The following is a 23519-nucleotide window of genomic DNA, read 5'->3' as shown; positions in this document are numbered from 1 at the left end:
TTTTGTTTTGTTTTCTTCTTTTGCTGTATGTCACCTACATCAAGGGACCCAAGTTAAAGGAGGTTTAGTCTCTTTGCGTTTATATTTGCCAGGGCAGAAGAAAAGGAGCATGTTAAAATATGCTCTAACCCTTAAAATAATCAACACAACTGACACTCACTACATCATATTGGCCGAAGTGAGTCACATGGCCTCTCCAGAGGGGCAGAAAACTAGATTCTTACATATGCCTAGGAAGAGAACCCAGAGATTGCCATTGGGCGAATGGCAATAGTGGTTCCTTATCTTGGGGCTGGCAGTTCCTTCTGGGTCTTCCCAGTATTCTGAATTACACATTGGTGTGCTCCCCTGCTTTCCCCTCCTGGTTTAGGCTTTATCTATTTAAATGGGCTGAACTGGGTACAGCTTGTCAATTTCGATGTCATTGCTTTTTTTTCTCTTGTTCTTGCTGTTACTTGAGGTTATGTCTTGAAAAATTATTTTAGTTGTAGTGGAGTTTCAGAAAGGAGTGAAAATTGTTGCATATATTCAATCTGACATATGTATCTGAAAATCTGTGGTTGTAATTTCCTATAAACCAAATGAGCTGATTCTGCAACTTTGTAGCTTTAATGAAAATGTATTTGAAGAACCTGGTAAGATAGATGTTTTATTAAAAAAATTACTATCGCACTTGTATTGGTGTGAACAACATTTTGATTTTTCCAATTCTTTCTTTGTATATTGGATTTTAAAACATGTCTCTAAATAAAAGCATAGCAATTATAAATAATAGTAATTTGTTGAGTCTTGGAAAAGCCAGTTTGTTAAATTCTCAGAGGTCTATTGCTTACTTAGGGATTTATTGCTTACAAATCCCTCTGCAAGTCATAAAGCTTCAAATACTTTGCTTTTATCAAAATTAAAGTAGCCACAAATCTAGTTGTTCTCTCATTTATCTGCTGTCACAAAAACGTTGCCTTAACAAACAACCATAAACGTTAGTAACAAACCTCATTTTATTTATTACACATATAGTTTTGTTCCTGAGTCCATGATGTAGATATCTTTGCCTGGGCACATCTAGCTCCCAAATCAGGAGACCTGGGAAGAACTGAGAGTCTTGGAGGGTTGTCTTTTCAGTTACAATTTTCTCCTTAGAATCTCCTCTGTCTCCGGAGGGTGATAGAGCACGTGACTTCTTTTTTAGGTGAAATTCTACCCTATATCTTATAGGGTAGGACAGGATCAAGTTATCTGATCAAATCATCCAAGAGGTAATGAAAAGATGATAGAGGAAGGTGGAAAAATCATTTCTGCCTACCACAGGTTCCTATTCCATGCAATTATTATAGAGAGGCTACTGAACATCACCAGACAAGGGGGTTCCTAGAGAAGATTGGGTGTCCTGAGAAGGTGTGTTCTCTCCAGGCTTTTAACATGAGATGACTCACTGGCCTTTTCTTTCTTTTCGATCGTTCCAGAACGCTGTGATGACTGGGGACTAGATACCATGAGGCAGATCCAAGTGTTTGAAGATGAGCCAGCTCGCATCAAGTGCCCACTCTTTGAACACTTCTTGAAATACAACTACAGCACAGCCCATTCATCTGGCCTCACTCTGATCTGGTATTGGACGAGGCAGGACCGGGACCTAGAGGAGCCCATTAACTTCCGCCTCCCTGACAACCGCATTAGTAAAGAGAAAGACGTGCTGTGGTTCCGACCCACACTCCTCAATGACACAGGCAACTACACCTGCATGTTAAGGTAGCCTGATTCTTGGTGGCGACTTTCTCTTTTCGCTTTAGTTCCTGGGCTTTGTGCATCTGCTATGAAGCTGGGGAAGAGTTACACCTGGAAAGAGTTACACTCACCTCGGTGGATTAGCAGAGGTTGCCTAAGAGGTGTGCAGAGACAATGGTTGTACTCCCGAGAACTTTCTCCATGAGGGGTTCCTTTTCAAACTCTGACATATATCAAGATTATCGAATGGTGGAGCCTTGTTTATTGGTTCCTTTTCCCTGATATTAAAATCTGCCTGCATTTCTGCCCCACCTGGAAGCATCTATTTCCTAGACAATGAGCAGGGTGGAGAGCAAAAGCCATTCATTTCTGTTATTCTTGGCATCTTTCAATGTCCCTGACACAAAAGAAAGCCTTATGATGCCTTATGGAAGAAAGAATATTTGGGAGGTATCAAATGTATTTAGAAAAATGCCTTTCAAACTTTTTGATCAAAATTTCCCTATAAAGCAAATAAACACCATGTCACTGGGAATGTAAGAATATAATCCAAAGTACCCCACCGATACTGCAAAATTTCTTTCAAATCCATTTTGTTTAATCTTGAAAATTCATGTAGATTTTGCATTTTACTCTGTAAGATACCTATTCTTCCATTACCACAGATTAATACTATTTTTATTCAGAAAAATAAAGCTTTAAAAAACTAAAGCTCGTCTGAAGAATAATCATTTTAAGGCTTAGGTCTTTGGCTATTTTTTCCCCAAGGTCCCCTTTTAGCTTCCAGGCCTTACTTTGCTTATGGATTATGGTTTTGTTTTTGTTTTTGTTTTTCACACAGTTTCCTACTGTTTAATAGGTGCAATGGTTTGCTAGGGTTACCAAAACAAAATACCGCAGACTGGTGGCTTAAATACCAGAAACGTGTGTTCTCACAGTTCTGAAGTCTAGAATTCCAAAATCAAGGTGTCAGTAGGGTTGGTCTCATTTCTCTTTCCTTGGTTTGTGGATGGCCATCTTCTTCCCATGTCTTCACATGGTCTCCCCCCTGCGTCATCTCTGTCCTAATCTCCTCTTCTTATAAGCACATCGGTCATATTGGATTACAGCCCACCATACTCATTTTACCTTAATTACCTCTTTCAAGGCTTGTCTCCAAATATGGTCACGTTCTGAATGACTGGATGTAATTAGTAACATAACATTCAGCAAACATAACAATAGGGCTGAATGATACAACAATGCAACAACATAGAATAACATAACAATAGATAATTCCACACCATCTTCTGAATGCCCCTTGTCTTTTCATGGATATTAACTGGTCTCTGATGGAGAAATGTGACTACGTTTTGATATATTTAAGCTGTGTTACGATTAAGTGAAAAAGGACCTCTTTTCTCACAGAAAACATTTTCATCACTGTGGCCTTGAGAGTCCCTTCGAACCTCTGAAGGCCCTTTTGAGGTTTTCATCCAACTCTTTAGTTTTATTGGAGTGGACTCTAGACTGATATGTAGGCTTCCAAAGAACCTTGTTCACTGTTTATGTCCCAAGACATGTTTGTAGGAGAGGTTAGGACAGATTATACTGGAAAGAGTATGGAATGAAAAGACACAGAAACCAGGCCATCATCCCAGCCCTGATGCTACTCACAGGTGACTCTCGGCACATCACAGTGTATCTGAGAGCTTTGGCATCTGTATCCACCCAATGAGAAAATCAGCCTCAATGCTCCGGGGGCTCCTTTCCATCTTTAGTAATTGTTAATCCGTTAACATCCCACCGTGGACATCAGGAAATAGCTGGGAAGGCACCCTCAGTAGCTTTCTGGATGACCTTGCTCTCTACTCTGCATTTTAGTGTTTCACTATCTCTGTTTCTGTTTCCTACTTGTCTAGAGCTCTTCCTCACACTTTTCTAACCTTCTTTTATATTAGAGGAGCAGCATAGCTGTTAAGGCCTGAGTATTCCTTTAATGTGATTTATCAATCTCCAGATGGCCATCTCTTCAGTTTACCTGTCTGCTCATCTTCTGTGTCCCTAAAGAAAATCTAGAAGTGAACTTGTCTGGTGGGGACACCAGAAGCTCCCCGCAGCCCTGAGGCAATTCCTAAGTGGAAAATGACCTTAAACTGAACCATGTAAAATCAAAGGCCCGATGTCCTTAAGGCCATAAATTAAGATTCCTCCTCCAAGACTGTACCACTTGTATTCTTGCTTCAATACCCCTCTGAGGATAACATCCAGATTTTATTTTTGAAGCCAGAAAAATTAGTCCCGCCACTGTTCATTATTTTTTTAAGTCAGAGAATATATCTTATGAAGCTGAAAATTACCCTCTATAATTTCCACCTGTAGAATACTTCTACCTGGTAGACCTTTTGCTATTTTTAGGTGGTGATTATAGCTGCCACTCTCCCTTCTCACCTTATTACCATTGTCATAAGTCATCTTTAAACATCCCCTCTTCCTATCTTTGGGAGGAAAATGCATCCCCCCATTTCATTGCATATAGTCTCAATTAATTAGTTAATGAGTATCTAATATGTATTTGGCACCTTAAATAGAAATCACAAAAATGGGTAGACAGTGAATGACCCATTTACCCATCATCCTAAGAAGTCAGTTTTGTTTTGTTTTTATTATTTGTGTTTCCTTTATTGTTTTCCTATGTGTAGACACACGCTTTATATCCATTCCATTCATTTAAGAAACATTTATTCAGTGCCTACTGGAAGTTTAGGCACTGTACTACAAGCAAGGACCAAAAAAAGACACATGGTCATGCTCTTGTTTAAACTATGATAAATTCAATCAAGGAAATGTCTGAGGTGCTCAGAGAATAAAAGGCCTAATTTAGAAATGGGGTGTGTGGAGGATGACATGGGAAGCCTCCATGTGAAAGGTGGGCTAATGGGAGGAGAAGAGCCCCAGGCAGACTACATGACCTGTGTGGATACTCAAACGTAAATGCAATTCCCCAGTCATCTTAAAATGTAAATATTTTAGTGTATCAACAGTAGTTAATTTTGTCTCTTTTTATTTTGTGACGTCAAATTGGTAGAGGAAATACCTCCATAACACATTTAATTCCTATGTGAACTGACACGTAAATTAAGTCTCAATATGCAGCATATTTCACTTAGCTCATTTTAATGTGATTGTTGCATCAAATCAAATGCAAAGGAGATTGCCCATTTATTGCCTATTTCTCTTTTCAGGAACACCACATACTGCAGCAAAGTTGCATTTCCTCTGGAAGTGGTTCAAAAAGACAGCTGCTTCAATTCCTCCATGAAACTCCCGCTGCATAAACTGTATATAGAGTATGGTGTTCAGAAGATCACGTGTCCAAATGTAGATGGGTTCTTTCCTTCCACTGTCAAACCAACCATCACTTGGTACATGGTAAGCAAACTCGAGAGCATCTTACCCTCTCTAAAATGGCTGTCCCTGATGGTCAAGTTAATGTTGAAACTGAGATTTTTCTCCTCAGATTTTTGATTTCTTCCTTAATAACTTTATACAGATCTTTCACCATTTTTTCGCTTTGTGCCATTTTTTAAATTTATTTGTTTAGTTAATTACTTATTTATTTATTTCACGTGCCATTTTAAGGAAGTGGTAGAGAATGCTTTTCCTCAACTCACCATTTCCTAAATTACATTCACCGGACAACTAGAACTACCATATTTCTATTAACTTTATATGAGATACCATTTGAGAAATGCTTGCACGCTTCTATTCACTGCTGAGTAAGGACAGAAGCTGCTAGCTCATAGGGTAAATGTCAGCTTCTTGATTAGTCAAATTATTCTATTATTTGTATGTGTTCTCATGTTTATCCTCATTTGTGGCCACAGTCTATCTGTGGTCTCTTCCACATCGGAGAGACTTGGAAAGTGTTTCATCAAAAATGAAAGTGTTGGAAGGTGGCACCTGTGATCGCAACCTTATTTTTTTCATCTCCTCAAATACCCACATATGCCAAAGCTAAAAAGTACTGGACAACATTTAGAACAAACTCAGTGAAGAGTTATCCACAAGAATCACTTTCAATGACGTGAGTGAAACAAACTACATATAGAATCAGTGTCTAGGGAAGGGGGCAGGTGGAAGTAATGTGGTATCTGGCAGACTTGAAAACGAGGAACCAGTGGTACTCACTATAAAGTATGGTGGGCCAATCTTGAGAACAGCAGATGAAGTTGGGAAGAGCTTTGCTCTCTCACAGAGGCTGAGTCCAAGAGACCCATAGTAAGAAATTCTGAAGGGACTGAAATTGTTCTAGTGCCTCAGAACTCTGAAAAACTGCCACCCACACTGAGGACAAGCAGCTGGGAGTATAATAAAATGTAAACAGGCTCAGGACAATATAGAGGAAGGAAAGAGAAGGACCAGCTAAAAACAGAGAAGCAGCAGGCTCAGGAAATCTCAAGATCATAGTTTGGGAGAAGGATCTCTGTGAAGTTAGAAAATCCAGCCAAATTCAAAAGCTCAGGAAAAAAAAAAAGTTCTACAAAGAAATGAACAACAAAAAGAGCCACATTGGGGGCACCTGCGTGGCTCAGTCAGTTAAGCATCTGACCCTTGATTGTGGCTCAGGTCATGATCTCAGGGTTCTGAGATCGAGCCCCACATCGAGCTCCACGCTCAGTGTAGAATCTGCTTGGAATTCTCTCTCTCTGCTTCTCCCCCTCCCCCCTGCTCACATGTGCTCTCTCTAAATAAATAAATAAAATAAACCCCCCCCCCAAAAAAAGAACCATGGTAAAATCCCATTCAAACTTATAAGAAAAAGAAGAAGCAGAATAACATTTCTACCAAAAAAGAGAGAGCATGCTAGAAGAACATAATGTGACTTACTATTTAAAAAATGAGCTAAAAGACATTAAGAAATGAGATGAGAAAAAATAACATAGATCAATAAGAATTAGAAAAGTCCAGAAATGAGAAAGTTAGGAAGAAGGAAATAAGTCATTTCAGAAAGGAAGCTAAAACCTAAGAGGAATGTAACAGCAAATGAACATGATAGATAATGCCTTAAGATGAACAGAAAGTGGAAGGGAGAAAGAATTTAAAATTGAAAATAAATGGTGAATAAAAATAAGAAGGTTAAAATGGATATACCAGTAACACATAAAGTAGAGTGGAGACAATGAGTATTGCCAGAGATAAAGAGGACTTTTCAGAATAATAAAAGGGTCAATTCATCAGGAAGTCGTAAAAATAGTACAAGTATATGTGCCTCACAGCAGTGTGTCTGAATGCATGAAGCAAGGTTGACAGATTTAAAAGAAGAAATAGGCAATTTATAATCATAGTTTAAAATGTTAGCATCTAACGGTTTAAGTCATTAATGAAATGATTTAGGAGCCAACTTTAAGAGTTTTCTACTGGCCAATAATGGAACAATTTGAACTTCAGTCAGGTTATTAATCACAATGGGTTGATCTTATGAATTAAATTTAAATCCATAAGTTCATAATGATATCTCAAAATAATTGGTCACATTTAGTGGATGATAGGAAATCAATCCGTTATCTTGAAAATTGGTAAAAGGGAAAAAAATCAGGTATTTATTCTGCCTTTCCTATAAGAAATGTGCACTGAGTAATGAAATAGTGCAGAGAAGTGTGTTTTTATAAAAGTATATAATCATTTTGCAGTCCCTAATGAATTAATAAATCTAAGCATGAAGCATCAATGACTGATACCATCATAAGAAAGGAAACAGCTAGACATATTCCTTCTCACGAAAGAATAAAATATCACTTATAATTGTGCCAAATGGATTAAACCTGAGTCTGGAAAAAAAACCCTTTGGATCCTGCTGCCATTTTGCCGGATACATAGAGAACAGAGGAATGTATTGATCTACACCATGAGTTTGTGGTCAGCAAAATCCAGACTGGAAAATTCTATAGGCCAAACGTCCTGGCTTATTCAACAAATAAATTGCAAGAAAAAGAAAGGCACGATATAGGAATGTGTAGGTTAAGAGAAACATGTAAGACACGTTTAACAATGGATGAGACTGTAGTGTCAAAGGATGTACATGTAGGTGATAAGATTATATATGAAAATAAGAAATTGATTTTACCATGAAAGTGTAGATAGTGGCTACTTTGGGGGGGGGGGTAGTAATAGAGCTGAGATTGACATGGGGCATGTGGAAGGCCTTCAGGGGTGACTAGTAACATTCTATTCCAGACCTGAGCAGTGCTTATGAAGGTATTTGCTTTATAATAATATTGACTTTATATATATATATATATATATATATAATATAAATACATAATATAATTATATAATATATAAATATATAATATATATAATATATGAATATATAATATATAAATATATAATATACATATTAACTTTATAAAATACAATAACATTATTATTTACAATAATACGATAACTCATATATACTTTGTTTTTTGTATATGTTTTATGCCATAATAAAGTGATTAAGAGAAAGGGAGGGAAGGAGGTGAGAAAGAAAATGAGAGAGAGAGAGAGAAAGACTGATTTAAGATATATAACAACTAATTGCAATGTATGGACCTTAATTAGATTGTGTTGTATTCAGACAAACTATAAAACAAGTTATGAGAAATTCTGAACACAGACTATTAATAACACAATGAGCTATTAGTTTTTAAATTGTGATAATAGTACTATAGTTATGCTTGCAGAAGATAAGGGTCTTGTCATTTGGAGATACACGTAGAAATCTTTACAAGTAAAATTATATAATGTCTGTGATTTGCTTCACAATAATCTTGGGGTGCAGTGAGTGGGTGTAGATGAAATAAGACATATCCTGAATTTACACTTTTGAGGCTAGGTACAGGTGATCATTGTATATTCTATGATCATGGCGTTCCATAGTAGACAGCATAAAAAATGATTAAAGGAATAATATTAACAATTTTACATCAATAAGTGTAATGCATTTTCCAATTTAAAAAATGTATTCTTCTATTTACCTGCAGTTGAGTTCTCTCATCTCTAATCCTGCTCACTTTTTCTATACTTTGAATCCTCCGTGGTCTGAAAAAAAATTAATTTTATTTCTTTATATATTCTATGGTTTTTTTTCCTTTTTCTTGATGCATTACCTACTGGAATGTCCCCCTTTCTTTCTTTAGAACAGTTCAAATTCTACCACCTTCATGAAATGTTCTCTCTTCTCTCCAGCTAGAAATATTTTTTACCTAATATAATCCCACAGCTACTTATTTATGCCTATCTCCATGTCACTTTTCACATCCTTTATTGTTTTACTATCTTCCATATATACATTCAACAGCTGTTGAAGATCAATTGTATTTAATGCAATATGTCAGGGGTATGGGAGAACACAGTGATGAATGAGATATATGTTCTACCCTACATAGTTTCAAAAAGATCCCATAGTTTAATTCAGACAAGTTTATAAATAAGAATTCTTATTCTTATCAAAAAGCAGAATTCTAAGTTCCACAAGAGTGCCAAAGAGAATTAATTGTTGGTTCTAAGAAGAAGGAAAAATGTACACGCCTGTACCCTATGAGACTGACTATTTCTTGAGGATAACGTTATGGCATACCCATCTATGTATCCTCAAAGACTTCCAGATTTTTGGTTTTCCTGGTTGGATGAATGTTGGTGCTATTAACCAAGATATGAAACAGCAGGGAAGGAGCAGGTTTGGGGGCAAGTAATGGGTTTTGATAATGTCATATGGAGTTAGAGATGTCTGTGAGATATCTAGGTAGCAGTGACCTGTAGGTCATGGCTACATGTGTTTGGGTGTGGGGTTCAGAAGAAAAGTCAAAACTGGAGATCAGAGAATTGGATGCATCTGTATAATAGTTGAATCCCTTTAGAAGAAGACAAAGTACAAAATAAAATGATAAAGAAGGAGAGCTAAAGTCAAAATCTGGAGAGAATATTCATGGACTGAATGAAAGCAAGAAACATAGAAAGAAGATCAAGAAAAAAAGTCATAGCAGTGAAACCCAACAATGTGCAGGTGACTATGGCAGATACTCAACAACGTGCGTGTGACTAAAAGGACAGCCAGTAACCAGACATCCTTTCTATTCTGTGATTCTGAAAAGGTTGCTATAGATGTGTGTTATGCTGCCTTTTATTTCTCCATCTTTGAGTAGTTGACTGACACCTTTAATCCTGAGTTCTGCAATCTTGGAAACAAAATCAGAGTTCTTGGCAGGGGGATTCTCCCATCACTGTATAGCAATGTTGACATTGCTTTCTATTTCCTACGTTCTGCAGTCACCCCCTGCATCTGCCTGGGTATATTGGCCCTCCTACAGTAGTTGTCTTTCCACTGTTATCAGCTGAATTCTGTACCTTGACATTGGAGAAATAGTTTCTTTTAGTAATAACTGCGAGAGTGAAGACACATTAATCAGTTCCAGCAAATTTGTTTTCCTCTTGGCAGAAGGTGAATATGGATGAATTGAAAGAGGGAAGAGGAAACTAATATTCCTTGCATTTTTCTAGTAAAATACCTTGTACTGGGTACTTTATATGTTATATGTAATACTCACCACATCCTTCGGTGTCAATATCATTAGGAACCAGAGGCTGAGAGAGGTTAGCAATAATAGCTGATGTTTACTGAGCACAGGAATTTTTCTAAATATTTTGATTATTTTAATTCTCTCAACATGAAATAGGGTCTATCATTTTCTCCATTTTATCGTTAAGAAAACCCAAGTACAGAGTGGCTGAGAGATTTTGCCTGAGTCCCAGAGCTGGGGGCCAAGATTTAACCCTATACAATCTATGTCAAGAGCCCATAGTTTTACATTATTTTATATAATTTACTGGAAACAATCCAGCCAGTAACGGGAGAATCTGGGATTTCAAGCCACTTTCATTGGACTCCAAAGCTTATATTCTTCAGAAATGACACAGCGAGGGTGCTCCAGTCTTTATTTCTGGAGCGTGAGGCCCTTTGAAGGGCAGAGCCATCTTTGGACACAGATTAGGTCACAAGGGAGACTGTGAGCCACAAGGAGACCAGTGGATAGCTCACCCTGGGAAGTCAGAAGGGGCTCAGAAAACTGAGATTGGTGGGAACAGAAAATCAGAAGTTTCTCTTTCAGAATTGCAGGAGAAATAGGGCAGGCTTGAATTTTTCGTCTGCATGTCTTCTCTCCTGCTCTCTTCTGGATGGCAGAGTGTTCTTCAATCTGGGCCCAGAATTCATAGTTCTCTAATTCAACAATCCTGTGAATTAAATTGATGTTCAGTAAATGTTTGTCAAATGAGCCAGGTTTTGTTACTAGCCTGGAAAGCAAACCATGGTTCGGAAGTGATTTACTGAATTTCAAATAGCCAGCTTATAAAAGAACTTCTGGAACACAACACGTGTATAAATTGGAGGCTGCCTGTTTTTTCACATAGGGACTTCTGAGTGCATAGGTGTAAAGACACAGGTTAAGTGTGATCTCGTTGTTATTGTTACCATCATTATTGGATTTACTCAGAGACCGAAGCTTTACAATATGGCGAGCCATCTAACTTTCATACTACTCGATCGTTCCTTGTTCTTATTGTTGTAACTGGGTATTTGAATATTTTTCTCCGGAGGCACTTGTAAAAACAAAGGCAATTTTTCCCTTCTTACTGAGGATCAGAGGAACCACTTTAGTGGGTGTTTTGGATATTACCTTTATAGCAGCTGCTGAAATGCTCTGAGCTGCTATTTAGCAGGATAGATATCATTCCGGATCTCAATTTGCAAAATGCTGGTTTTCCTTGTACTCAGTGTGATCATTAAAATTGGAATATTACCTCCACCTCTAATTTTCAGCGTGACGTTAATCAGAATTGGCCAGGTATTGTTTATAAATCTCTCAGGAAATTGAAAACCTTTGCTTTTCCTGACAGAATGTCATCAGGAAATCATTTCTGAAAGAAGGCCAGGCTTGGCCTTCTTTTTGGCATGGCACGTGTTGTTAAGTTAGTCCAAGGTCTATGTAATGGACTTTATTTTAAGGTGCTTGTTTCAATCTGAGCTGACATCTTAGTTTGGTTATCTCTTTCCTTTCTCTATAGTCCCAATGTAGTGATTTTTAACCTTCGGTATAAAGGAAGTATGTATCATATTTTATTTCCAAGCCATATACATTGAATTCTATATATGTGTATATACACACAGCATTTTACATATAGTTTCAGGGCTTCTGAGGAGTTAAGGTACGTCCTTTAAACTTAAACCCCATTCAAGTATCTGTGAAGCCTTGAAGCTGGCTTAGGCTGAATGAATCACCCACTCTGTATTTTGATAGCACTTAAATTATACCTCGTTACTGTAATGTTTGCATTTCTCTCTCCTGTACTGGGTAGTGACCACTCTCTTTCTAACCTTGAATAACAAGCACACAGCACAAAACGGAGCCAATATACTTTGTATTTAGGAATTGATTCAATAATTGAATGAATTGGACTGGACTGATAAATTCCATGGGAATAAGGGCCATTTCTGTTTTTATTGTCTACTGTATGCCCAGCTCCTAACACAGTACCTGTCACATGGGAGGGATTTTGTAAGTATTTGTTGCGTAAACATTGGATGATGTAGTTCTGAAGTTCATTGGAAGTGACTGGTGCATAGAACTCTTATAAGACTTTGTAAACAAGTGAGATGCATTTCATAGCAACTTAATCTTAGATGCAAAAATGTCGATAGATATTCGTAACTATTCTAATGTTATATCTCAAACTCTTTGTATCCTCACTCAGTTTCCCTGCTCATCCTATAATTCCCCCATTCCAGGTGTTACCATTCTTGTATTCATCTTCTTGTTATCATGTGCAATGTGCATACCACTTGAACTTTCAACTCCATGTCTTGTGTCTTTCCTTCTCTCATTCATATTTCTGACCTACAACACAAAGTGTTGAGCATTTCCCATGTGCCAATTATTGGGCAAGTTGCTGCCCATGTGGATAACAGTACTCATTTGCCCCTCGCTTGCCCCTGGCAGTAAGTTTTCTAGAGAAGAAAGAAGCATGAAAAGAGATCACTATAATAAAGTTGGTTAAGGACTAACACAGAGGGCAAAAAGCTATAACAGCGTAGAGGATTTTTTTTTTTAAGATTTTATTTATTTGTTTATTTTATTTATTTTTTTATTTACTTATTTACCTATTTATTTATTTACTTGTCAGAGAGTGAGAGAGCACAAGCAGGGGGAGCTACAGGCAGAGGGAGAAGCAGGCTCCCCACTGAGTGAGGAGCCCAAAGCAGGATTCGATCCCAAGACCCTGGGTTCATGACCTGAGCCGAAGGCAGACGCTTAAGCAACTGAGCCACCCAGGTGTCCCACGTAGGGGATTTTTTTCACATTTTTCCCTGTGCCGAGAGTGCCAGTCTCCCACATCTCCCTTCCTCCCACATAGTTGGTAATATTCTACTTGCCCTTTAACAATCTAGCCCACATCTTTCTTCTCCAGGAAGTTTTTCTAAATGTTTTCTGTTTAATCTTTTCCCCCACTCCCCTCTCCCCAATATGCTTCTCATAGTATTTGTTGCAGTTCTCCACTAGACAGCATACCTCTAGGTCAAAAACTATACCATTTCCATTCTTGTGCCCTCATACAGTTCTTTAAAAGTTGTAGGTTTATCAAATGGAAATATTTGTCCTTTTTCAGTCACAACATCTCCCCACTCACACCCCACACTTCAGCACATGATTTATTTCCTCCCAGAGATCTCAAAATCATTTCTTGGGCTGTTCTTTACCTATATATTGTGGTAGGTTGCCATGGCTACCACTATGTGTTAGAAAATGTTCTCCTGTCGAACTTCTCTCTTCTGAATTCAAAATGAGGAACTGATTGGTCAACGAAGTGGATGACTCGTTTTCTAGTCAGACAAGTGTTTACTTCACAGCGGAAATCAACTTACCATTAACCATTTCTCATATTTGGACACATTTTTTTTCCTTTGGCTATCTAGATTTTTATTCATATCTTTTTTTTTTCTGGATTCCAAAGAAATAATTTTGAGATCTCCAGTATTTATTTTTAAGAATACTTTATTGCGTTTAAAAAACATACTGTGTGTCTCAGGCACATGTGCCAAAGGGTCTAGAGATGCACCTGCTTTTAAGAAAAAGAGTTTATCACACATGGTAGGCTAAAGTCAATGGTTATTTAGAATTCACCAATGCCCCGGAGCCACCCCTACCCTGCACATGCACACTTAGAATGTCAAGTATTTCTTTCATATCCTTTTCCAATATGCTATAGGTCTAATAACTTTGAAATGGCTTTTTATTCCTTTTCTTATTACTTCTTTTAGTTAAAACTAGTTAATTTAAATTTTTTGAAGGGTCAGCTTTTTCTGAATAGTCGATTAGAGCGGAAACTTTCCCATTGATTTTTGTGGAATATTCCTTAATTTGAAATATTTTTTTCTAGACAAAGCAGCTCCAAGAAAAACCTGTCCCTGGCCTACATTTTTGTCCTTTATGGAAAGAAGAGAAAATCTCACAAGAAAGCATACTTATACCATTGACGCACAGGACCACTGAATACCCTTAAGCATATCCAGCCCAAATTTCAAGTTAATGCTCATGGGTTTGGTTAAAACGAAGAAAAAGGGGCGCCTGGGTGGCACAGCGGTTAAGCGTCTGCCTTCGGCTCAGGGCGTGATCCCGGCGTTCTGGGATTGAGCCCCACATCAGGCTCCTCTGCTATGAGCCTGCTTCTTCCTCTCCCACTCCCCCTGCTTGTGTTCCCTCTCTTGCTGGCTGACTCTATCTCTGTTGAATAAATAAATAAAATCTTTTAAAAATAAATAAATAAATAAAACGAAGAAAAAGAGAGAGCTAGCAAGAGATCAACACACACCTATTTTGTACCATTTTCCTTGCTATTTAGACGTGTCTGATTCTATTTCTCTGTTCATGATAAGTCCATAAGAGTTAACCCTTCGTTTTATTCAATGCTATATTCTCAGAACCTCAAACAATGGCTGACACGTGGTTTATGATTAATACTCAAGGGTGAACGAACTAATGAGTGAATGAATGCAAAGGTTTGAGTTACTTCATATTTGTAGCACATACTCTGAATCCTAAAACAAATGTGTTTTAAATAATTTTTTACATAAATGATACTTGATAAATCAAAACAATAACTTTCCTTTAGTACCTTCTTGAGAAGTGCTCTTGACAAGTGCAGTACTAATTGTTAACTTCTTATCCTGAACAGTATGCTTTTCCAGTTTATCACTAATTGTGGGAATCCACCTCATAGAAGCGATAGAGCCATAGCACACTATTAACACTGGGACTGGCCCAGGTGTGCCATATGACAGGACCACAGGACAGGGTAGGGAGACAGTGTCAGGTGGGATTAAAAGTAAAGGCCTCAAAGCAGGTAGATCTAGATTTTATTTTAGCTCCGACACTACCTAGCTCCATGACGTTGGCAATCACTTAATCTTTTTAGGCCTTTATATCTTCATCTATAAAATGGGCATAAAAACATTCCAAACTTAGTAAGTTTGGAATAAGGGTCAGATGGGATAATGGAGTACATGTAAATACGTGTGTCCATGCAATTTTTCCAGTCCAACCAACTCCCAAGGAGAGGTGTTCATTCTTAGTTAAGAAGCTAGTGAAAAACCTTTGTTCATCGGTCTGGAAAACAGAGTTTTAGCTTTGCTCTGTGTTATCTACAATACCTCTTTATCTGTCTGTCTCATTATTATTTTTTTTCCTCCTATAAAACTAGAGCATATTTAGTCCGATCTGTCTACTTCATGGGGATTTAAGAACAGCTAAGCTAACAAATGAGAGAAGAAAATAGCTTTGAACTGTTTAAATGAAAGGTGCCACAAAAATCAAATAGAGTTCTATAGATAGTCTAAACTCAATTTAAACCAAATCTGACATAAATTCATTATAAGAGTACAGGTCTCTGTGGCCTTATACTTTGTGATAACCTAAGAGCATTGGAATATTTTGCTGATGTGACAAGTGTCTAGAAACACTGCTTACCAGAACAGGATAAATTGCATTCAGAAAGTAACTGAGCATATAACAGCTTCCTCTTGGTGCTCATTTCCATGAATCAAAAGCGTAGTAATATTCTTAAAAGACATAGTTCCTATGACAAAGAATTGCAAAATATGCCACTCAGTGTAACTGTCATATTTCAAAACACATGCTCCAGGAATTGAAGTAAGAAAAACTTACGTATTCAAGAATCAAAGTTAAATATGTAAATACAGTAAATCTAAAGTACAAGCCAATAATCATCTCCCTGAATTTTCAAGATCTAAAAGACCTTAGACATAACCCAGTCCGTTTTTGTCGCAGATTAATTATTTAATTTTTTTAAAGAAAAACAGAAGTTTTTCTAAAAGTAAATGTTCCACATACAATTTTGTCAGAGTTGATGTATTTTTTTCTTTGAGAGAAAAAATAAATAAAACAACATAAGCCCATTAGTGGGGCTCAGAGAGCCAGAAGAGGATTGCAGCTATGTTGAATGAGATACTTCAATCTCCAAATTTTACAAAGCAGCAGAAGTATATAAAAATATAATTTGGAGTAGAAAGAAATGTAACTCTTGGTAAGATTCATAAAATATCTTTTAGTTTTAGAGTCTGAAGTCTGTAATATTTGATTATTAAAAAAAAATGGGATAAGTAGAAGGAAAACCCAAAAATGTTCGGGAGTGACAGAATGATTCAACAGAGCCAAGGAGAACGCTGAAACCAGGGGCTCCTCGGTGGCTCAACCAGTTAAGTGTCTGCCTTCGGCTCAGGTCAGGATCCCAGGGTCCTGGGATTGAGCCCTTTGGCTCCCTGTTCAGTGGGGAGCCTGCTTCTCCTTCTGACCCTCCCCCACCCCCCTGCTCCATTGTGTGCTCTCTCTCAAATATGTAAATAAAATATCAAAAAAAAAAAAAAAAAGAGGGGGAAAAAAAACCCCCGAACATAACAACAACAGCACTGAAACCGGACACCTAACAGGAGACCTTAATTGTCAGAGTGGCTGGCTTCCCAAATTAATATAATCACTAAATAAATGTGGAAAAATGAAAAATAAGCATTTCTTAAATAGCACGTGAACTTTCTTAAGTTGCCTTAGTTGTTTTTCAAAACTTTAACCTTGTTTAACTATTAACATGAGATTTCCAAAATTCAAATATGGGATCCTGAGACAGGAAGCCTGTGCTTTTGAATCTATATCGCATTCAGAAGTCCTATTTTCCTTTTGCAGAAAGTATAATGAAACTTCACATTCATTCTTTGCAGAAACATCGTCAAATATTTGACAAAAATAGTTTGTCAAAGGTACAGCCAGCATAGATATTTGTATGTTCTGTGCAAAATTAGATGTGTGTGTATATGCATTTGTATATTTTCTGTGCCTGTATCTAAATACTGAACACCTTTGCTTTTACTTCTTCTAGGGCTGTCAGAAAATACAGAACTTTAACAATGTGATACCCGAAGGCTTGAACTTGAGTTTTCTCATAGCCTTGGTTTCGAACAATGGAGATTACACTTGCGTTGTTACATATCCAGAAAATGGGCGTACCTTCCATCTCACTAGGACTCTGACTGTAAAGGTGGTAGGTAAGCATGATTTTTAAATGCACACAACAAAAATGCATTAACTCTGTTTTGGCTCTTGATAGTTTATTACAAACAAGTGTGTCCATTCTATGAGAAAAGAGGTTTATCTTTTTATGTTCACTGCACTATCCCGAGAGCCATAGCAGTTCCACATACAGAATAGGGATTCGATAACTATTGGTCTACTGAATGAATGCATGAATGAATGAATATGTGAATGAATGAAGGCAGTTTGGGGAGTGAAAAGAGTGCCAGAGGAATCTGTGTTCAGCTTGTACCCTTGCCATTTATTAGCAATATGACTTTGGTCAGCGTCTGAGTCTCCTTATCTGTACTCTGGGACTAAGAGTACCTAACATTCAGTATAGCTGAGAACATTAGAAGTAATACACATGCTAGTCAAGTTCCAGGCAAACAGAGAAACTCAATGAATTAAGTAGTTAATATTATTGTCAAAAAAAGCATATTTGAACTAAAAAGTGGAAAGGGCAATGTCCAGGCAGCGTCAAAAGACTTCTATCAAACCCAAAAATCAAGAGAACCAGTGTCAGCATTTAGGGGAGAGCCCTAAATACCACTGTGCCCATGATACTAAAAATGACAGCATATCAGAGTGAGAATTTTTCATGCCCCATCTTTTCACAGATGGAAACATCGAGACTCAATAACACAGAGTAACCTGTTTAGAGATGCTCTTTGAGTTAGTGTAAGAAGTGATTCCAAATCTCAGGTTTCTGATTCTTGGTTCAGGGCTTTCTCTCCTAGTCTGATACCAGATGCAGCATTTTTAAGGGCTCTAACATAACAGTGGAAATAAAATTCAAATTGAAAAATTTTGTAATTACCTCTCCTCTTCCTCTGCCTACTTTTGGAATAATGCTGAGCTGGGAACTAATTCAGAAGAAAAATCAGACTAAATTTAGAACTTAACATGAATGGACTTTAAAAGCCAAATGAATAATCTAACCTTAAATTCAACTTGGCAATTGTTTCTGATACAGATACTTAAATATACCCCTTTTTGGGAAGCTGAGAACAGACATGCTTGGTCACCTTAATTTACAGATAGAGAAGTTGATAGACACTGATGTGGGGTAGGGTTCTTATTCCAACTTTAAGCAACACAAGTTTGTTTTTAAAGCTGTGAAGTACTGAGTACTTATTATATACCAGTAGGATGCTTTAATATGCATTACTTCATTTAATATGCATGACTTAATTTAATCCTTCTAATGAACCTGTGTGGTGAGTTTAATTATTCTCATTTCAGAGGTGAGGAAAATTAGCTTTCCAAAGATTAAGCAAAAAACCAGAGTCATATGGTTAGTATATGACTAGGTAAGGATAAGAGCCTGGTTGTTAAATCTTTGAAGCTTCTACTCTTGAACGCTACCCTATAAAACCCCTTCAGGGTATTTTTCTTTCAATTTAGAAATACAGAATGTTATAAAGAGCAGCAATCCTATGAACGAGCGGTCAACTGCCACAGGCATCGGATAGACTGATGTCCTGGCCTCACAATTGTGATTTCGAATTTTCCATTCACTAATTCATTGATTTAATATTTACTTCTTTAACCAGGTCCCATAGTAGACACCCTGGGCATGTTCTCGAGAAATATGTAGAAAAGAAACAATTGAGGAAGACATGAAAACCATTTATTTTATCGTATGAGAAGGGTATTTCCTGTAAGCTTTGGGAAGCAAAAGCACTGGTTAAATCTCCTATCCTGAAATGTGGAGGGTACTTAGTACGTTATGTTTGTCTCTTTGCTTGTTTGAAAATGAATGAAACATTGTACATGACTCTACATTGAGCTGTGGGCCCTTGCGGGAAGAATTGACAAACTATGCCAGGAAGTTGGGCAAAACTTTACAAAAGAGCAGCTCTTAGAAATGGGTTATGAGAGATGAGGGCTACACGATTTAACATCATCTCCCTTTTGTTTCTTCCTCTCTAAAACAGGCTCTCCAAAAGACGCATTGCCTCCTCAAATCTATTCACCCAATGATCTTGTGGTCTACGAGAAAGAACCGGGTAATTATAGCTGTGCCTCTTCATTTCAGTTCAATTCTCTTAATGACAAGGAATAAAATGTCATTTAAGTTAATGCACGCAAATAGAGGGCTTTTGTAAGGAAACACATGAATCGAAACTGAAATATCCTCAGAAACCAAGGCAGCTCTGGGGGTTAGCTAGTCTGTCATGGATCTCTACGCATCTCTGGGATTCTCGGCTTCTCTCTCCACAGCTGCTCCCTTCTTCCCCTGCAGTGGCTCCCCTCTCCTGATTAGTGATTTCTGTCTGATGTACACGTTAGCTTGCACGCAGTTTGGGTTTGCCAAGGCTGTGATATGAGCACAAGACATCCTTTAAGCTTCTGCTCCTCTGCGGAGGGACAGGGGTTGGAGCTCGGAGGCGAGACTGAATTTAATGGGTTAACTGGTAGAACTAGTACACCCTGATCAGAACACTATGGAATGTTTCCTATGGCTGTCTGGGTCTCCTTTTAGTTTTTTTCAGTTTTCATAATTTTCCATTCTGTACAAAATTCATTTGCGACTGACCGAATAAGGCATCGTTTGCTATTCTTCTTGCTCAAAACCTCCCACAGTTAAACTGAAAACAGAGAAAATCTTACCATTTTCTGTATTGTCTCCTTTACAATAAGCTCTCTCCAAACCCAATGAAAGGTGTAAAAGAATATATTTTTAAAATGTACTGCAGATAACAGAGGTCGTGATCAAATGTAGGGAGAGCACAGTGATGCCCTCCCCAAACTAAGATAAGGTTTGAAATAGCAAGCTGCCTGAGAAGACAAAGAACACACAAACGGGTCTAATGGACCAAATATCCTGGAATTCGTAGTGGCTTTGTATAGTAATATGAACATTTGTCTGGCTATCGGGGTAAACCCTTACTAATGCTCTAGTATGTTTCATCTCCCTATCCTATGGTTACAGAATCTACGTACAGGTTACCTTGCTGTGTATTAATATAGAAACTGAAAGGGAAATTGCAGGAATCATGCATTAGAAGAGGGGATGGGGTAGGACCACTCAGTGAGACAAACTTGCTTTCACATTTGGATGACAGTATAATTTGTCATCTCAACCCGCACACTTTTTGAGAGTGAAAGCAGTTGATATCAATAACTAACTAAGGAAAGCAAGCTTAGAACAGAGCTGTCCTGGGCAAACTGGAATGAAAGTCAGTCTGGGTCAACTTCTGGTCTGCCGCTTATTAACAATTTCATCTAGGAATGGCATTTAACATCTTTAAGCCTTAGTTTTCACATCTAGAAAACATGAATTTAAAAAATACCTCATAGTATTTTGTTAAAATTAAGTAAACTCACTAGTAAGTATGAAACCTTAGAACAATGAATTATATAAATTTCTTAGTGAGGGTGTTGTTCTTCTCCTTGTTATTACCATTTTCCGCCTGGAGATCCTCCTGACCTCATGTTCCATCTCAGGAAGATAACATAGATTTGTTATTCATAAATATTAGTATTTATAAACATATAAATATTTCCATTATGTGTATATAGGTAAATTGTCTTTAAACTTATTGATTATACCCTAATAACCTGAGCATTTCAAGATCTAGCCTGTCCCTCAGTCTCAGCACTGCCCCATCTTTTCTAGGCCAAGCACCAAAGGTCTAGAGAAACTCTCCTTAGTCACTGTTCGTGAGGGAAATAACAAAGGGTAAGAGTAGTCCATGGAAGTTTAGGGCTAAAAAGGACGTTTTCAGAGCCTCTTTGAACAAGGACTGCCATGGAACAGCATATATGGATTGTATAAAAAGATGGTCATTCTGGAAATTTTGTATAAAACTGCTGTACTTCTTTTCTTGGTTTGTTTCTTTTGCAGTGAAGTATGGTACATTACTATGGTCAGCCACTTAAAAATTACGCAGAAGTAGAGTTTGAAGTACTTTTGTAGCTTCTGATTAGTCACAGGGTGAAACCAGTGTAGCCATGTGAAGGTTACACACTGATGGGTTAACTTGTTTTTTTAGGAGAGGAGCTACTCATCCCCTGTACAGTCTATTTTACTTTCCTGAAGGACGCTCACAATGAAGTTTGGTGGACCATTGATGGAAAAAAGCCAGACGACACCAATATTGATGTAACAGTTAATGAAAGGTACCATTGGCTCAGACAAGGGGTGATCAATGCTTGTCCCTCAGTTGAATGCCCGCTGGTGTATACTAATCATTGAAAGTAAAAACTCTGACTTTGGCCCATCAGTACCAAAATTCTGCAAGATTTTCAAGTCTTTAGTGGCTGCATCCCAAAGCAGGATTACTAGACTTGCTATTCAAGACCCAGATACCTTCTGATGATCACACGTTCATGATTCCCACTTGAAAGTAGATGGGATGCATACCCCACATGAATGAGAGGCCATAGTATAGGGCTCTGAATCCATGAAAGCTGGTCAGTGTGGCCCTGTTCTTTTCTTTCTCAAGTCTGAATTCTAGACCTCCGTATATTTCCTATCTTCCTCCTCATTCTTAACTCACATAGCATGCATGTCACATTTATAACTGATAATTATTATTTTTTAAAATATTGACTAAATACATTCACATTCTTTAAATTTATTTTTTAACGTGGATGAGGTGGTAATATAGCCCACTCTTAAAATAACAAGCTGGGTCATTTTATTTCTAAATAAATACAACTTTTTGTGAAGGGGGGTTGGGTTGATAAGGAAGAAAATATGGGTCTTTGAAGACAAAAGATCCTTTTGTAAATGAAGCACACAAGTGCAAGACAACAATTGGTTCATGGAAACAACAGATAAAAATTAGCAGCTGACCAACTACATGACAAAGTGGTTCAAAGACCGTAAGCCTTAGCATGATGTGCAAATAGATCTCTGGCTACATGAACTTCTAGGATTCAAAAGATATATCATTCCTCATGGTAAACTCAGACTTTGTGCAGAAGTTATAAGATGTCTACTTTACATCAAGTGCTATGCAAGGTACTGTGTCCCTAACTGAGTAGATTTTATCGGAGTAAGAGTGATAGAGCAGAAATTTCAGTATATTGTGATAAATGCAGTGACTGGAGAGTATTGGATGTTATCGGAAGCTTTGGTTGAGAATTCCAGTCAGTTTTAGGGGATTAGGCAGTGCTTCTCAGATGGCACAGTACCTAAATAAAGATTTGAAGGATGAGTAGAAATAAACTAGGTGAAGAAATAGAAAGAATGTTCCTGGTAAAAGGAACACCATGTGCAATGGCTGAAATTTAGAGAAGCAGCAAATATTTAAACGTACAGAAGGAGCCTCCTGAAATTGGAGCAGTGTTTACAGAAGGTATAGATTAAAGATGTGGCTGGAGGCACAAAGGGGGAGTTATTGATCACTTCAGGAACTCTGAACAGCGTGGTTCCTATCCTCATAAGAGTATCGAATGAATGATAATGAAAGTCACGCTGTCTGTCCTCACTGCTCCTCCAGAGTGGAGCCGTGCAGTTCAGTTCAGGCTAAACCCATCCCAACCCTTGACCAACTTCTCATGACTGACAGTCAGCCTCATTAGAAGGAGAGCCTGGATGTCAGCTATAGGAGAGAGATTTTGTTTTCTCTTTGGAGCAAGTAGTTCCAAGGGATTTTAAATCTTGGTCTTGGACCCAAAACACTTGATGTCTGACATGCTGAGATTTGGATGTATTTATTTTCATAAAGATGACTTGCTTTGAGACGTCTCTTCTTTTTATATGTTAGGATTTAACCTAGGGAGTTTCGGGCTTTTTATTGAAATTTTCTACTTATGTTCAAAATCCAAGCTTTGGGAATCCCTGAAATGCATGGACTATTGCTGAGGATGGTAATAATAGCCCATGTGAATATTTATTAAGCATTGTTCTAAGACTTACCCATTGACATTCACAATGCTCAGAGTTCTTGAATAAGTCAATACATGTAATGCACTGTGTAGGCATTGCTACTTACGTCTCTTTTAAAGGAGGAACTTGAGATTTGGAAAGATTAGATACTGTGCCCAAAGTATCTAGCCAGTAAGTGGCAAAGCTTGGATCAAAACCCAGATGGATCTGGCCTCAGAAACTTATCTCTACACTGATACAGAATACTGTCTCAGAAGTTTGTGGGAAGGAGAACTTTTGCCCTGAAAAGAGATCTG

General features: G+C 37.7%; 1 protein-coding gene across 2 annotated transcripts in view; it reads left to right on the top strand.

Annotated features, from left to right (window-relative positions):
* LOC103676019 (interleukin 1 receptor accessory protein) overlaps window positions 1-23519 on the top strand; it is a 125677-nt gene that overhangs the window by 79816 nt on the left and 22342 nt on the right. For both annotated transcript variants that reach the window (XM_040621448.1, XM_008705158.2), the window contains exons 3-7: window positions 1464-1749; window positions 4950-5136; window positions 17188-17353; window positions 19319-19390; window positions 21380-21506. In XM_040621448.1, coding sequence (XP_040477382.1) covers window positions 1464-1749; window positions 4950-5136; window positions 17188-17353; window positions 19319-19390; window positions 21380-21506 — 838 coding nt within the window. The remainder of the gene's footprint in view (window positions 1-1463; window positions 1750-4949; window positions 5137-17187; window positions 17354-19318; window positions 19391-21379; window positions 21507-23519) is intronic.

This window comes from Ursus maritimus, unplaced genomic scaffold, assembly GCF_017311325.1.
Source record: "Ursus maritimus isolate PB19 unplaced genomic scaffold, ASM1731132v1 scaffold_4, whole genome shotgun sequence".
In the NCBI taxonomy this organism is placed as follows: Eukaryota; Metazoa; Chordata; class Mammalia; order Carnivora; family Ursidae; genus Ursus; species Ursus maritimus.
The sequence above is the reverse complement of the archived record's forward strand: the minus strand, read 5'-3'. Positions and strand labels throughout refer to the sequence as shown.